General features: G+C 37.6%; 1 protein-coding gene across 1 annotated transcript in view; it reads right to left on the bottom strand.

Annotated features, from left to right (window-relative positions):
* ADGRB3 (adhesion G protein-coupled receptor B3) overlaps positions 1-16,846 on the bottom strand; it is a gene marked incomplete at both ends in the record, with an annotated part of 531,496 nt that overhangs the window by 52,248 nt on the left and 462,402 nt on the right. The window contains 2 exons of the mRNA XM_081313695.1: positions 2,247-2,316; positions 3,783-3,933. Of these exons, the coding sequence (XP_081169821.1) occupies positions 2,247-2,316; positions 3,783-3,933 (221 nt within the window). The remainder of the gene's footprint in view (positions 1-2,246; positions 2,317-3,782; positions 3,934-16,846) is intronic.

Below are 16,846 nucleotides of genomic sequence, written 5' to 3'. Positions count from 1 at the left end.
TTTGGATAATTTCCCACCTCTTACTGCAGTACATTTGGAGGAGAGAACAATACTGAGGCCAAAAACAAAGGAAGAGAAAGATCAATTGTGTTTCATTTTTTTTTAAAAAAAAACCCAAACCCCCAAACCCCCAAACAAACAAACAAACAAAAACCCCCAAGGGAAACAACCTTTAATGCATTTGGTAAAGTTAACAGTGCAAACCTATCCGTGTTCACTCAGAAAGCCCACTGCATTCACTCAGCTGATATCCCAGAAAGGTATATCTGAAATATATGGCTGTAGCCTTGAATTTATTCCGTATAAATATTTAAATAGCTCTTTGATGATAATTTACAATTCAGAACACTTCCTAACTTAAGACACCAAGGCATTAAATTAAAGTTATTAATGTGATGAAATCAGGCTAGTGAGTTTCACAGAAGTGCAAGTACAACTCTTCACAAAATAAGGAGCTGTTAATCCCTTTAAACTGAATTGCCTTTAGGGAGATACTGCATCTCCCCCACACTTTAGGAACTGACATTCTTTCATTTAACGGTTGCAAGTGTGGTGAGAAACAAGTCGTTTTTCATCTCTGGCAGGAGTGGATGAACTAAAATGCTAAGGTCACTTACCTACCAACCTACATCTTCATTCTATCTATCTATCTGTCTATCTATCTATCTATCTATCTATCTATCTATCTATCTATCTATCTATCTATCTATCTATCTATCTATCATCTATCTCAGGGGTGTCAAACATCATGTCACGTGGCATGTCACGACGTATAGCGACTTTTTTCCCATTGCCAGAACTGGGGTGGGTGTGGCTTTCGCATGATGCATCTGGCCCGCGGGCCAGCAGTTTGACACCCCTGATCTATATCCATCCTTCCTTCTGTTCCAACAAGTCAACCTACTCTGCTTGGTATCCAATATAAAGATCAGTATAAAACATAATCTCTAATATACCCCTCATTTCCCCACAAAATCACCCCAGACAAACCCAGTGTGAAAAATGTCATGAAGGCATAACCCAGGCTGTCTGTCCAGTCACTATCCAATTGCAGTGCATATAGCACCTGTTTTAAAAGAAGTCTACTCATCGCCTTCTGGAGTGCTAGGCCTATATATAGTTCCCAGCCTAATTTCAAAATAATTTTAGCAGAAGTCAGTTCCAGCCTCTGATAGAAACTGTTCCTCCCTTCTCTGTAAGTTGATCCTTTGAAGAAAGGCAGAGAAAGCTGTCAGAAAGACAGTTAAATAAAGTTGTTATGATCCTACTTCTTGCTTTAACACTACCCACTCACCTAACAGATCAGCTCTGAAAGAATGATTCCGCCCTCAATTAAAAAGTAAAAAATGCCACCACCTTTCTGACCAGCTTTGATATAAGGTGGAGTCCTGACAAGCTTCTGATCCTTCCCCAAAACTCACAACATGAATAAATATCCGGATAAGTGCTGTTTTCATCCAAGGCTACAAAAACTGATGTGGGTGTTTATTCATCAGTGGCTTCTAATGCTTTCAGTCTTAACTTCATCTATATTTGATAGGGTACTGGAACGAGTCCTCTTTCCATATTCACAATTATCTTTGCTCTGAGTGCAAAGGGACCAAAACGTTCCACTTATAGTTTTCATAACAGTCAGGCCCTTTCCCTTCCACCCCAAACCTTTGAAACAACAAAACAGGAAGAAACAAATGCTACGCCAGTTACACAATGACTTACTCAGGCCTTTTTTGGCCTCTTGCATTAAGCTATTTGATGTTGTTTGATTGGTATTTGCTTTGCTCGTTGTGTACTTCTACCCATTGGGGTTTGGAAATCATGATGTAATGCTAAAAATATAATGTCCCAAACAACAATAATTCAAGAAACCATGATTAAGCAAACAATTGCTTATTATATGCTGTGGTTCTAGTAAGTGTTTCCTTTGCTTTATGGTTATTCAAATTGAGCTGCCAGGCCAGGCCAGGCCAGGAATAACTGAAAGAAGCAGCAACTTATCCTATTATTTGTTGCCCATGAAGGTAAAAGCATGTCAAATTCTACAGAGAGCAATTGACTATGTACGATTGTTTCCTGACACAGATCCACATTTTCCTCTGAGAACTGGGGAACCAGGGACTATTTTTAAAGACTCTCAGTGTCAATCCTAGATCTGGATACAGTCAAATAGCGAAATGCAGGCAATGTAGGCAAAGAGGAATGTAGGAGCTTTCCTTGAAAATAAGATATATTATGATAGAATGACTTACTATTGAGTGGTTCCATAGCCTTTAGTCTTGGTAAAACCTATTGATATGGCCACGACCAATGCCGGTAAACCTGCAAGAAAAACTCCAATGTTATTTCCCTGTGTACTTAATGACCTGCACATCTAAAGATCATCCTGTTAGACATTTCATACCCTTAAGGTGCCACAAAACCTGTGGTTGGGGTTTTTCATATAATGAAAGTTAGGCATACTACTTCTCTATTCATATCCCTTTTGGTTCTTGTGTTTATTTGTCATTCCCCAGAAAACAAGACATTTCCCCCGTTTTTTTCCTAAGGCCATATTGCCCTTGTTTCTGGGGGGGGGGGAAACCCAGTAAAATGGGATTTTGAACTATTTCCTAATAAGATATTTTAAATAACATATAAAGAAGAATCTTTGGTATCAAGAGTGAGGTGATAGATCTGATGCTAATTTTATTGCCTCAGATCATTACAATGCCTATCTATACCCAGAAGACTAGCAACTACAGCTTGGGAGATTTTGCAATCAGTTCTGAAGAAGTGGTTTGGAAGTCATGACAGTACAAGGACAGCCTTTCTCAGCTACTACTTAAATAATTAAAATGTCTGGAAACTTTAGAGATCTAGTATTTCTTCTCAGCTCATTGATTTGTTCCCTATTTGGTTCCTATCTGTACCCTATTCTGGTATGTAAATGGCGTTACCTGAGCCAGAAACCTCTTTTCTTTGATCTGTTTGGTTGCCTTAATGTCCATATGGTTTTTGGCTTTCAGGACATAGTTATAATGGGTAAATAATTTCACCACTGTAAGATAAATAAGGTTGCATAAGGTTACCAGAGGTGGGCTAAAAGAATTGAATGCAATGCATTCAGATTGTCTGTACCTCTTTGCTGCTATCTAATGTTAATCTGGATTTTTCCATCCCTCGTCTGGAAGTTCTAGGAATAGGTGAACTCCAGCTACAGTTTTACTGTGGTTATCACTAGAATGTCTATAGAAGGATTACTTGTGAGAATCACAGTGTTTTTTGCTTTTCCTGCTTGGATGAGAAAAAACTAACTTCATGATATAAATCATATGGAAAGAATGTTTTCACCAGCATAACTCAAGGGTATGCTTCACCTGCCATTAACTTGTCAACTACTCCTGTTATCCCATCATGCATTGTGACCAATCCCATCACTAAGTCACCAAAACATTTGATATAATATATAATGAAGATACAGTATAAAAATGGATTGGTTTTGATTACAGATCCAGTTATGTTTTGAAAAGTCTACATGTCACCATGCTTTACAGAAAATATTCTAAAGACTATAAATTACAGTACGGTGAACTCTAGTAAACAACAGAACATTCATCACCAGCCAGATCTTGAAGCAAATCAAGTATTAAAGAATATGCTTGCTTGCTACTCTATCAACATTTCAGTGTTGATATTAAGTGTAGGGAGAGTACAACTCTCCTTACTACCTGCCAAGATTTTTGAAACAAGCATTCATATTCCAAATGCAAAAACACTAAGCTGAAAAAGAAATAACAGGAGCTCACCCCATCCAAGGCATAAAAAGCGTTTCCTTATGAGCCGTGTCCTAATTTTTCCAGTGACAGCCATGTATGACTGCCACGCTTCGGTCAAAACCCAACAAAAGGAAGCTAAGAAGAAGAAATGTAAAAATGCAGTGGTCGTGGTACAAATGTTCTGTAGACAAAGGAAAAAAAGAATTGTAGTGAAGGCTCAGAGAGAAGAGGAAAAATTACATTCCATTAGTCTGGCTTCCTTTAAACCAGAGATAGATACCACATAATGCTATTATTATTCTGTATTCCCATACAGATCTACAGCCAAAATACTGCATGTGTTTTCGGAAACAGTGGCCATACTCTTACGGTAGGAAAAATGGTAACAAAGGGACAAAATGAACATGTTTTTAATTCTGATACTTTTAAAATGGGGGACTTGGAGAGAGAAAGTGATGGAATGGGAAGAGGGGCTCTAAAATGTTTTTTTAAAAGGAACATTATGCATGGTCCCAGATTGACCTTCGTGGATTGCTCGGAAGAAAGCAGATAATCAGTTGCCAAATTACTTCCCCTTGAAGCACCATGTCTTAAGTGAAAATTACAATCAGTGAGAGTTTAGATCAGGGGTCTTCAAACCTGGCCCTTTTATGACTTGTGGACTTCAACTCCCAGAATTCCTCAGCTAGGCATGCCTGGCTGAGGAATTCTGGGAGTTGAAGTCCACAAGTCATAAAAGGGCCAAGTTTGAAGAGCCCTGGTTTAGATGGTGAAACAAATTTCCCCTCAAAATGGAATAAGGTGTGAGTTAGTTCTGGAAGTAGTAGGATAGATAAGGGTCACATTTGCCTAGGAACAATGGCGCCTGCCTTTCGTGCCCGTCCATATTTGGGGTCTGTGTTAGCCAATTAAATTGTAGTTATTAGTGAATGCTGTGATTTTCTGACCGTAACCCTTTAAAACCCACAGTCTTGCAACAAATCCCTGCCCTTGCTGTGAAATTAATATCACCAGTATACTTTTTGTTTATATGCAACTTGTGTCTTAATTGGAATGCACGCCAGGTTCAACAAACCCCGAATTTCCTGAGACATGAATACTGTCTGTCTGTCTGTCTGTCTGTCTTCCTCTTATGTGGAAGAAGTCAGTCTCAGACTGAAACTCCCCAATCCCAAGCTCTAGGTTGCTTCTCTCCTTGAGTAGTTTCCATCCGTTGCTTCTTGTCCTGCTTTCAGGTGCTTTGGAGAATAGCTTGACTCCCTCTTCTTTGTGGGAGCCTCTGAGATATTGGAACACTGCTATCATGTCACCCCTCACTCTTCTCTTCGTTAAACTACACATACCCAATTCCAGCAACCGTTCCCTATATGTTTTAGCCTCCAGTCCCCCAATCATCTTTGTTGCTCTTCTCTGTACCCTTTCTAGAGTCTCGACATCTTTTTTACATCGTGGTGACCAAAACTGGATGCAGTATTCCAGGTGTGGCCTTACCAAAGCATTGTAAAGTGGTATTAGTACTTCACTTGATCTTGATTCTATCTCTCTGTTAATGCAGCCTAGCACTGTGTTGGCTTTTTTGGCAGCTGCAGCACACTGCTGGCTCATATTAAAGTGATTGTCTACTAGGACTCCAAGATCCCTCTCACAGTTACTACTGTTGAGCAAGGTACCACCTATACTATACCTGTGCATTTGATTTTTCCTGCCTAAATGTAGAACATTACTTTTTTCACCATTGAATTTCATTTTGTTAGATAGCACCCAGTGTTTGAGTCTGTCCAGATCCTCCTATATTTTAAGCCTATCTTCTGGAGTATTGGCTATTCCTGCCAGCTTGGTGTCATCTGCAAATTTGATGAGTTCCCCATCTATCCCCTCATCCAAATCGTTAATGAAGATATTGAAGAGCACTGGGCCCAGAACAGAGCCCTGGGGCACCCCACTACACACTTCCTTCCATGTAGATGCAGTTCCATTGAGGACCACACGCTGAGTACGGCCTGTCAGCCAGCTATGAATCCATCTGGTGGTGATGCTATCTAACCCACATTTTTCTATCTTATCAAGTAGTAGGTTGTGATCTACCTTAAGTGAGAGAAGTATGCTCATGATTGCCTTAAGAAAAAGCACCTGGCTTTGCATCCTGCAGCTATTCAAGGTTTTGAGTGGACCAGGTAAGAGCTGAAACTCCCTCTTTTGACTTCAGTTTATTAAGTCACAAAGCCAATAATGCGTCTTCTGGTACAGAACAGAATGTCATCTAACAATCCTTTTTATGTCAATATATTTCAAGTGTAAATTTTTTGGGGGGAAACATAAACATTTTTGCTTTAGATTGATTTTGATATACATTTTAAATAACCTCAAAGCCCAGATGTCTGTTTTGGTATTTAGATATCGTCTGTCCTCTAAGCAATGCAAAAAAAGTAAAAAACATTTATGAAATAATAACTCTATACATGTCAAGTGCTAGTCATTTGACAGCCTTTCAACCAGGTGACAAAAGATTTTCTCAGCTATAATTTTGGCTTAATCAAACTATAGTATGCATAAGTGAGAAGGAACTTTCTACAGACATAAGGGCCAAAATACACCCCCCAAAAAAAATTGGTTGGCCTGATCCATGGATGAGCTTCTTTGTGAGTGTATATAGTAGTACTTTTTTAATATCTTATATCCCATATATAATGTATAAGTCCATTTGCAGATAAACCAATCCTCAACATTTTAACCCAAAAATGGAAAATTCATGGATTACTCACAAATAAGTTAATTGTGAAAATTAAAACATATGGAAATTTTGAAGATTGTCTCATCTTTCATAGTCTTTTGGTTAAAAATGTGTGAATTGGCTAATCCACAAATGGATTTATATATTTCCCTACTTGGCACATAATACAGAACCCCTGATTGTGCAGAATATGTTATAGCATGGAATGTCCGTTTTATGTTACAACATAGAAATCTGTTATCAGAATCTGATCATGCGCTGCTTTCAATTCCAAGGCCAAACAGTTACCTGAAATATAACAATGCATTTAAAATGGTAAAGATATTCAAATATTTTTTTCGTGGATGCAAAGAGAGAGAAGTGTTTGGATGCCACAATTTAGCATAAGATACTGAAAGTCCAGGCCTTGTGCATCAACACACATTTCTCTGCACAGCAAGCATTCCCTTTCCACACAGAGTACCACAATCAGTGAATAGCACTACCATTTAGCACTAGCACTTAGACTTATATACTGTTCCATAGTGCTTTACAGCCTTCTCTAAGTGGTTTACAGAGTTAGCATATTGTCCCCAACAATCTGGGTCCTCATTTTACCCACTTCGGAAGGATGGAAGTTCAGAACTGAACTCCTGGAGTGAGCAGTGGGTTAGCCTGCAGTACTGCATTCTAACTACTGCACCACCACGGAATCATCATCACCATCATCATCATCATCATCATCTGTAATACTGTCAAACATCCACATCTGCCTATCCCAGGTCCTTGGTAAGGACTCGATAGGTAGACAAAAGTGCCAAATCCAGTCTGAACATCTGGCTGACTGTGTGATGATCAATAACAACAACAACAGCAACAATAATAATCTTGCAAAGGTAGTACCAACAGTAATAGGCATCTTGGGTGCAATCCAAAAAACCTCTGGATTGCCACTTGAACATCATCGGCATTGTCAAATTCACCATCAGCCAACTGCAAAAGGCAGCTTTACTTGGAACAGTTTACATCCTGTGACGATACCTTTAACCCCAACAAACATCAACATCTGCCTGTCCGAAATCCTTGGGAAGGACTTGATAGGTGGATAAAAAGGTCAAATCCTTAATTTGATCCTACACCATTTAATATATAACCTGAATAAATTTGACTAATAGGGTCAAACTCTTTAACCTGAGAAATACTCTGGTGTCTGACCCTTTTGCTGCTGAGGTTTCTGAACTCCTCCATTTGGGTAGCATTGCAGATGTTTAGCCTGGATAAATGTTTCCTCCAGAAAGAGTGGAAGAACCCAGTGAATATAATGGTGGTCCCTGTTATTCTTCCCTGTTGAATCCTTAGCTAGGATAAAGGACAGTTAATAGGTTGATAAAAATGACAAATCTAGTCTAAACATGTGGCTGACTGTATGATGAACCATAATAGCAATAGCGCTTAGACTTACATACCACTTCACAGTGCTTTACAGCTCTCTCTAAGTGGTTTATAGAGTCAGCATATTGCAACAATCTGGGTCCTCATTTTACGGACCTCAGAATGATGGAAGGCTGAGTCAACCTTGAGCTGGTCAGAATCGAACTCCTGGCAGTGAGCAGTGAGTTAGCTTGCAATACTACATTCTAACCACTGCGCAACTACGGCTCTTAATCCAACAAAACTGTGGCTGAACTGGTAAAAAACAAGCCATATTTACAGAGGTGTCTGCAAGGTTCGGCCAAAAAAATCAAGATGGTGTCCAGACAAGTGTGATCCAAGCTTGGCCTGTTTCACATGCATGTAGCACCATCTTACTTTTCTGACCATCGTTATGAACACATCTGTTTGCTTCAATTATGCATTACAGTTTGCATTATAGAACTATTTATCATTATTGCTAGCATTAACAACACTGTAATTTGCACAGTATATTAACTTAAGGGTCACTGAAATCAAAATAAAACTTTCCAAATTGATGGCTTCAGTAGGAAAATGCAAGACCAGGCAGCCATCATTTAACAAGATATATGGGCGGATTAGATACTCTTGTAGCCTGGCATTGTACTATGAGTTGTTCGTTATGCATACAGAAACAAAACAGTTCTTGACAGTTTGTTCTTTTTTTTTTTTTAAGACAAGCATTTCTCCAATGTTTCATTTTCTGATGTCCCAAATCAACTTCAGATCTAATTATATTATGAAGTGCTACTTGGCTTCCTAAACTCAAGGGCAAAAAGTGATGAATCTGCAAGCAGCACAGGTGTAAGACCATGCCTTCTTGCCAGGCACACCAAAAATCTAACAGTGTATATTAAATATAAAATTGTCATAAAATTACAAATGGATTTTGATATTCACACAGACACATCCAGGCACAGGCACACATATTTATTCAAATTAAGTAGAAAGGCTGCAGCAAGGCAATATATAAAAGAAGTCAATTTTAGCATTGTTTAAGAACTAAACTTTAAAACAGAAGAAATTGCTTTTCTGATGGGATGATGGTGATGATGGCAAACAATCCTGAAAGTCATAAGGAAGTAGCAAAGTAGTCTGGAGTGATGTGTCATCTCCAAGATGTTAACAGAATAACAGAGTTAAAAGGGACCCTGGAGGTCATCTAGTCCAACCCCCTGCTCAAGCAGGAAATCCTATAATATTTTGGACAAATGGTTGTCCAATCTCTTCTTAAAAACCTCCAGTGTCGGAGCACCTACAACTTCTGGACTATGGTTCGTGTTGCTGAACCACAACTCCCAGAATCCTTTACTCTCCATGATCCCAAATGGGGCTGCTGGGAGTTGTAATTCAGGAACTTCTGAATGGCCAGATGACTTGATGCAAGAAAAAAAAAGTACAGCGAAAGTTCTCTTTTTTGCAATGCTTTATTAATTTTTTTTAATAATGGTTCAGCGCTCCAGTTATTTATTTATTTATTCATTAGTTTATAATCCTTTCTTTATAAGTCAAAGCGGCACACCCACCCACCCACCCACACAGACATAATGCTCCTTTCTCCCCCTAGTTTCCTCACAACAACAATCCTGGTAGTTGGGTGGAGAGAGAAAAACTGGCCCAAGGTCACTCAGCTGGGTTTTCACACCTAAGATGGAACTAAAATTCACAATCTTCTGATTTCTAGGCCAGCATTTTATTTTTTTATTTTTTTTATTTTAATTCCATTTATATCCCGCCCTTCTCCGAAGACTCAGGGCGGCTTACAAACTTAGCAGTAGCCTTCATTCTATGTATATGCCTGCTTATTAGGGCTTTCACACCCCTCCCAAGCGGCATTATTACAAAGTCAGCTTAATTGCCCCCAACAATCTGGGTCCTCATTTTACCTACCTCGGAAGGATGGAAGGCTGAGTCAACCTTGAGCCTGGTGGGATGCGAACCTGCACTAATTGCAGGCAGCTGGTGTTACTTAAGGAGGCATTAGCCCACTGCTCCACCAAGGCTCTACTAATTCATAGTTCTCAACTTACAAGTGAATGAAAACTATCTGTATACAAATTATGTTTCCTTACAAAAAGTTTCAGTGTGATTCACAACTTAAAAATGTACACAAAATAAGTGTGTGTGTGTGTGTGTGTGTGTGTGCCCCTTAATGAATATAACAAATTGCACATTACAAAGAAAAAAATGCAAACAAAAACTAGATGCAAAAAGCAAAATATATTTATCCAGAATTTTTGGAATGTTTGCAAAATTTTCAAACTCATGTACAAGCCTGGTGGTACGCGAACCTGCACTAATTGCAGGCAGCTGGTGTTACTTAAGGAGGCATTAGCCCACTGCTCCACCAAGGCTCTTTTTAATCACTAGGCCAAACTCATTCTCTCTTATAGTCAATAGCTGACGGATTGACCATGTACAGTATCTTATTACAGAAATTTCCCATGCTGCTCATTCTCAATTGAATGACCATCATAGACGCTTTTCAATCTTGGCAGCTTTAAGAGGAATGGACTTCAACTCCAAGAATTCTTCAGCCACTATTGCTGGCTGGGGAATTCTGGGAGTTGAGGTCCACTCCTCTGAAAGCTGCCAAGGTTGAGAAGCACTGCTGTAAAATATAGGAAAGTTTTGGAGTAAGTATAAGTCATCCTCCCCCTAGACTTTTCCAAACACTGCTTTTATAGTTGAGAGAAGCATCTACTTTGCTGGAGTAATATTGATTGCTGATGCTAGGCAGAAAACATTCCTGGTATGTTTTTTTCCTACCAGTCTCATTTAGTTATATGTCAGAAAATCTGGTCTAGTGAATAACTGAGAATAAAGTGTTTCAGAGAAGTATTTAATGGAAGTCTTACACTAATTGAGCCCCAAGGAAACCAAATGATTTGGGTGTCAGTATCCTGCTTTCATTACTTGATCATCCTTCTACAATTGCCTCACTTCCATTAATACCAAATGAAAGACTCTCTCTGGAGACCTTTTCATTAGTAATGTATCAGTCATTGCCAAGGGAACACCCTACTCTTTAAAAATTATCAGAGTATATCTCCCCCCCCCACACAAACACAATTCAAGAAATTGTTCATACAGGTTTTCTTGCTCACAAATATAGAAGAAAATTTTGAAAGGCCTTTTGTGTCCAGCTATGATTGCAATGTCAGATTAATTTGATAATTCATATTGAGGATTTTGCTTAATCTTTAGCATAGTCATTCTTTATACAACAGCTGCATGTTAATCCCTCTGAAATTAGGGACAGAAGTCTTATTGACTTTGGCGATTAAGGAATTAGGGCCAACATCTTTCTGTAAATTCTGGGATTCAATGGCAGAGGAAAAGATCTGTTGCCCTCAATTTTCTAAGTGGATTATTTTCATTTACACGAAGAGACAAGTAAGAATAATGAAAAGAGCTAATATAGAGAAGTTATATTTGCATTGATCTTCAGAAATGTCCATGGAGTCATGTTTACTGTTGCTAATTTTTCAGTTTAATTATTTTATCATGGTAGCATATTGTGCTTTTTGTTTTGTGCTGTGCAATATATAAAAAAAATTGTCCACATAAGAAAAGACTTAGAAACAAGAAACAAAAGAATCCGTTCATGTATTACAGCTATTAAAGTTGTGAAAAAATAAGTTCCAATCTTCAGATCAAACCTAGAATGCAGATAGTTTAAAATCATGAAGGTGACGACTTAAAAAGGAGACTGCATGTGCAGGTTCTGATTTTATCCCTTGTAAATATATTTGAAATACACTCCTACATGCAGTTTTGTTATCAAAGTGGAAATACTGCTTTTCTTAATGAGTATGCAGATAGTAAGCACCAAAGATTCATAAATAAAAAAATCCTAAATGTCGCTTATTTAATAAGAATGTCTGTTTCTACACACAAACACATACACACACAAACACAAATACACACACACACATCTTGAACCTTTTAAAGTTATTTTCAGCAAGCTTCTTTTGTTCTGCAGCAACCATCCTCAAACTGATATTCCCAAAACATCAGAATTCCATCCAATGCCATCTGTTGGCTTTGAACTTTGCCTGTTCACAGCACAGCTGGAGGTACACACATAGAAAGAACTTTTTTTCTGAAGCCACAATAATGATTATACTCACTTCAGTTTTTTGTGGTTCACAGTTTAGGTCTGGATCTCTTCTCTTTTGCCAGGGGGAAAAAAAAGCTTCTGACCCAATCCTGTTTTCCCCCCAAAGGAATTTCCAAAACTTGGGATAGCTTTTGTCCATCAGTCAATGGAGAGCTGACCTAATCAACTATATGGACTTTCTCCCAAGGAAAAGAAATAAGCTCCTTGTCCAGACTGAATTAAATAAGCAAACACAACTAACCTCCACCTCTCTCTCTCTCTTGCTTTTTCCAAATAGTAAACAATAGCTCAGAAGAGATAACCTGAATGAACGTCTACAATCTGTAATTCGTTCAAAACAGTTGTTATTTGAATTACCCTTTACAATTTTACAAAGGCTAAAGATGCAATTTTCCACATAAACCTAGCAGTAAGTTCCATTAAAATCAGTGGGGTTTAATTTTATTTACACAGATAGTATTGCACTATGTACAATTTATTTTTTCTTTCAACATCAAAGAGTTTTCCAGTAAAAACACTAAAAAAGAACTAACCTAAAGTGTCTAACTGAAATATCACCAATCCAATCATTTGGATTATTGAAAGCGTACCGATCATGCTTTGGCTTGTATTTTAATCACATACAGTCTATGGGCACGTGCTGCACTTCTGTTAAAATTGAATTGGGTTTTATTCACACATGCACCTTCTCATATATAAGGAGAAATTTTGGTTTATTAAGTTACAATATTTTGTATAAACTGAGCACAAAATGCGAATTGCTCCATTATGTTGGTCTGCATTAAAGAGAGACGTGGCTGGGCTGCATTTTTGCATACCAAAAGCACCACAGTGTTTTTTCAGCACTCTCTAGCAATGGAAGATAATGCTTTTCCTCCTGTAGTTTTAGGAAGATGGTGATGAAGAAATACTTTGCCTAATGAGGGTGGGGTAAAATTATTCCTATCAATAGGGGCCTTGACTACTGTGCAACATAGGCATGAGTAGCATTTAAAGTGGGTTATATTTTTTGTTTGGGGAGGGCAAAGAGTCCTCCTTGAAAGACAAGACTCTTGGTGCGGCACAGATTCTCAGGCTTAAAGTCTCCAGCAGCTTGTTCTGTCAGTTAGAGACTCATAGCAAGAGCTGCAAGATCTTTTTTCATGAAACATATTTTTTCCCTTTCAAGGGTATCATGTTTTAGCAACAACTGTGTTTTTTTTTAAAAAAATGCATGGCATATACAGTAGAACAGAAGCCAGAATAGCTTTAATCATCTTGATTTTCAACCTCAAGATGATTTGGAAAATGTATTCATTATTAGGCTTTGGCACATCCAAGTGCCGTAGACAATTTTCTTTTCTGCTTGATGATTAACTGTAAACATTTTCCAAACCCAGAAAAAAGTTAAGAGGAAGAAAAGGGCTGCAACTGGGACATCTTTTTGAGTAACGGATCAGTTAAATATATGTTATGATGGGACACTATGATGTTCTTCAGTGGGGTCAAAAGGCACAGACTGCAGCAGAAAGTACTAGCATGCCTATATTACCTGCTAGATTACGCAAAAAACCCCATGAGGTTCCAGATGGAAGATTGATTTTTAATTACATTGTAGATTCATCCAATGGTAGCAATTTTGTTTCTTCTGACTGAAGGTAGCTTTCTTTGGAACTGAGAAACGTTAGGCAACCACAATGGTTTGCTTTACTGGAAGTTCAGGTGAGTCCAGATTAAGAAAGCTGTAATCTTCAAGAGACAATTTTGTGGCCATGAGCCTTACTGCTTTCTGTAACATAGTTGAAGTATGGAACTGTTATTCTGTGTAACAATATACGTAGCCTTATCTTCAGAAAGGTCTGAAATGTTGGTGTTGGTGAAAGTAACGTGTATGTGGTAGTAAGCAACAGAAGAATAGAGGGTGAGAGAGCCAAATCAGTGTCTAAATCTCCTGCTTCTTCAACTAGAACTTCATTTTTTTTTAGAAAATTAGCCTGCTGTAATTTAGTATCATTAAGTAAATGCATTGGAAGTTATGCATGAATGTGCTTAAAATCTAAACAATTTGGTCAGTTCCTTCTACAAACTCATGACTGATCATAGAACTGTAATATGTTCATCTTATGTCATAAGCGGCATAGAGAACGGATAGAGGAAAGAGCAATACATTGTTACTTAATTCTGGGTTTGTTACTTCTCTCCTTTGGTTCTGAGCACTGTTCCAGAAAAGACACAATAATTTGTTGTGGATGATATAATCCTTTAGAAATAATATTTTATCAATGTAATCGTTTAAGACGTGACGAATAAATAGGAATGCAACCATATCCAGTGAAATTGTAATTGTGCAGAAACTCACAATGCAATTTTCATTAGTTCTACTTAGCTAACTGGGTAACTATAGACCTTTTATTCCTACAGGATAGTATAAATGAAAGTGATGAGGAACAACCTGCAGTTACAGGAAGGCTAAACATACATTTTCATGAATTGAATGTTAAGGAAATTCCAAACAGATGAATATTCTCATGAAAGTTATCAGAATCAGGCTGAGTTTCTTTAACTCGACAATGTCCTGCTAAAATGAACTTGTAATTTATGGCTGTGATGGTTAGATAGGGTGATTTACAGAAAGAAAAGTATTATAATGTAACTTTAGAGAGAGAGAGAGAGAGAGAGAGAGGTTAAAATATAATTGCATTTTTCAACTGCTGGGCGGAATATCAGAAGCCATTTCTTTGTTATGTTCTTTTTCTTTTCTGTTTGTCTTCAATTCTTTTCTTTTCTTGCAACTTTTGCTTTCTCTTTTCTCTTTTTATTCCCTACTTTATGTTAGTTTGCGTTAGTTTTAATCTTTCTTTTAAAGTTCCAATAATATATAAACATTTTCCTAATGAGCACAACTCTTTTGCTAGTGAGTTCATGTAGAGCACCATTGTTATCCTCCCCAGGCACTGTTCTTTTACTTCAGTAAGTCTCGTTGATCCCTTTGATCCTTCAAAACAATTGTTTTGATCTCTTTAATCTGGATAACTCTAATTTATAAGAACCACCGGTTAGAGGGATCAAGGTTGTAGCTAAGGATTATGTATATTTGCCATCTCAGGTAACTTATAAAAATAATAAAAGTAGTATTAAAAAAAATCTAATAAATAACATGAATATACAGTGTACCACATCTAGTTGCTAACTAAAGTTTATAGACCAGCATGTCATGGAATGTGATCTCAGATTTCATGAAGACAAGGCATAGGGTTAAAGGACTGGATTTGTTTTCTTTCTGTTTTGCTGCTCCATTTTGGCTGTTTTGGTCTTTCTCCTAATTTGATCTCACATTGTTCATCATTCTTCACTGGGTGCTAATTAATTGCAAAATCCTGGTGAAATTTTCCTCCCTTATCTATTTATTTTTGCATTTATTAAACAAACTTATATGGCCGCCCAACTCACAGGAGCTTACAACATTAAAATTCCACAACATAAAAATCATACTCTCCCCCATAGCAGCAGCAACACAATCAAGCCAACCACTTGATCAACTTCATCTCCATTTGAAGTCCCTAGGTCTGCTGACATCTTTAGAGCCTTTTAGAAAAGCAGCAATAAAGAAATGGGATTTCCCCCCCCTCCAAAGTGTAAAACCCACATTTCAACTAAGTTTTTCTCTTAATATGTGCAAATGTGGGTTCTGAGTATTTGTCAGTATAAAAACAATCCTTGATTTTCCAGACCTTCATTCTGTAGACTGTGGCTGCAACAGACTAATTCTTTTATCCCAGACTTTACCTCCAATATTCCATGGTTATACCAAAACAGTTTGGACAATTTGCATAACTTACTTAATCTGCATCCATGTATGTAATTTGTGATTTGTGTAATAATATAGATGTTTTTATGCCATTTGTGTTGTTTGTGTGTTTGTAAGCAACCTAGAACCACAACATGAGAGTGACTGGATCAAAGGGATTTTAAAATAAAAGTGTTAAGGAATTTATTGTGCAGAGGTCTCCTTGTGCTACCAAAGAGTTGCACAGACAAGGAAGGGCACTGAGAGCAGTAAAAGTCACACAAGAATACACTGAGTTATAAAAACAAAAAGTATTTTACTTTGAGGTGGTGTAAAAACAAAAATGCACAGTCAAAAATAAACAGTCCAAGTCATACACAATAGCAACAGTCCAAGGAGTAATCCAAAATACAAAGTCTTCTTACCGGTCCAGAGGTCAATACACAGTTCAAGTTTACAACAGTAGTAAACCAACAGCAGAGCAAAAACAGTAATAGTAGAGAGCAGTGAATTCAGAGAGAGAGAGAAGCTACATTCCTAGCTTCCTCTTATGGCCATGAGAACACTTACACACCCATTGGCCAATTAACAACTTAAAGACATAGCATTATGGTTAATATATTTTCAACCCAACATTGTAGGCTAGCACCTTATGCCTAACATTCTCCCCTTTGGGTAGAATAATATATAACTCTTACAGTCTTATGCACATTCTTTCACAATTAGCATTGTGTTTCACAGCACTTTGTACCTTCGTAAAATGGTCTGCAATATTTACATCAGATGAACAATACTCTAGCTGTATTAATTTATCTTTGACACATTGTCTAACATTTAAATAACGAAGATCAGTATGTTTAGATCTTGTTCTTACTGCAGCATTATTTGCCATCTTTATCGCAGCTTGATTGTCCTCATATACAATGAATGGATCATTTACATTTAAACCCATATCTAACAATAATTGTTTGTACATTAGCAGTTCTGTACATAACACTGATAGACATGAAAATTCAGCCTCCATTGTAGATAAGCTTATGTGT

The sequence above is a fragment of the Vipera berus genome (genome assembly GCF_964194415.1).
Source record: "Vipera berus genome assembly, chromosome: 1".
Classification (NCBI taxonomy): Eukaryota; Metazoa; Chordata; class Lepidosauria; order Squamata; family Viperidae; genus Vipera; species Vipera berus.
The sequence above is the reverse complement of the archived record's forward strand: the minus strand, read 5'-3'. Positions and strand labels throughout refer to the sequence as shown.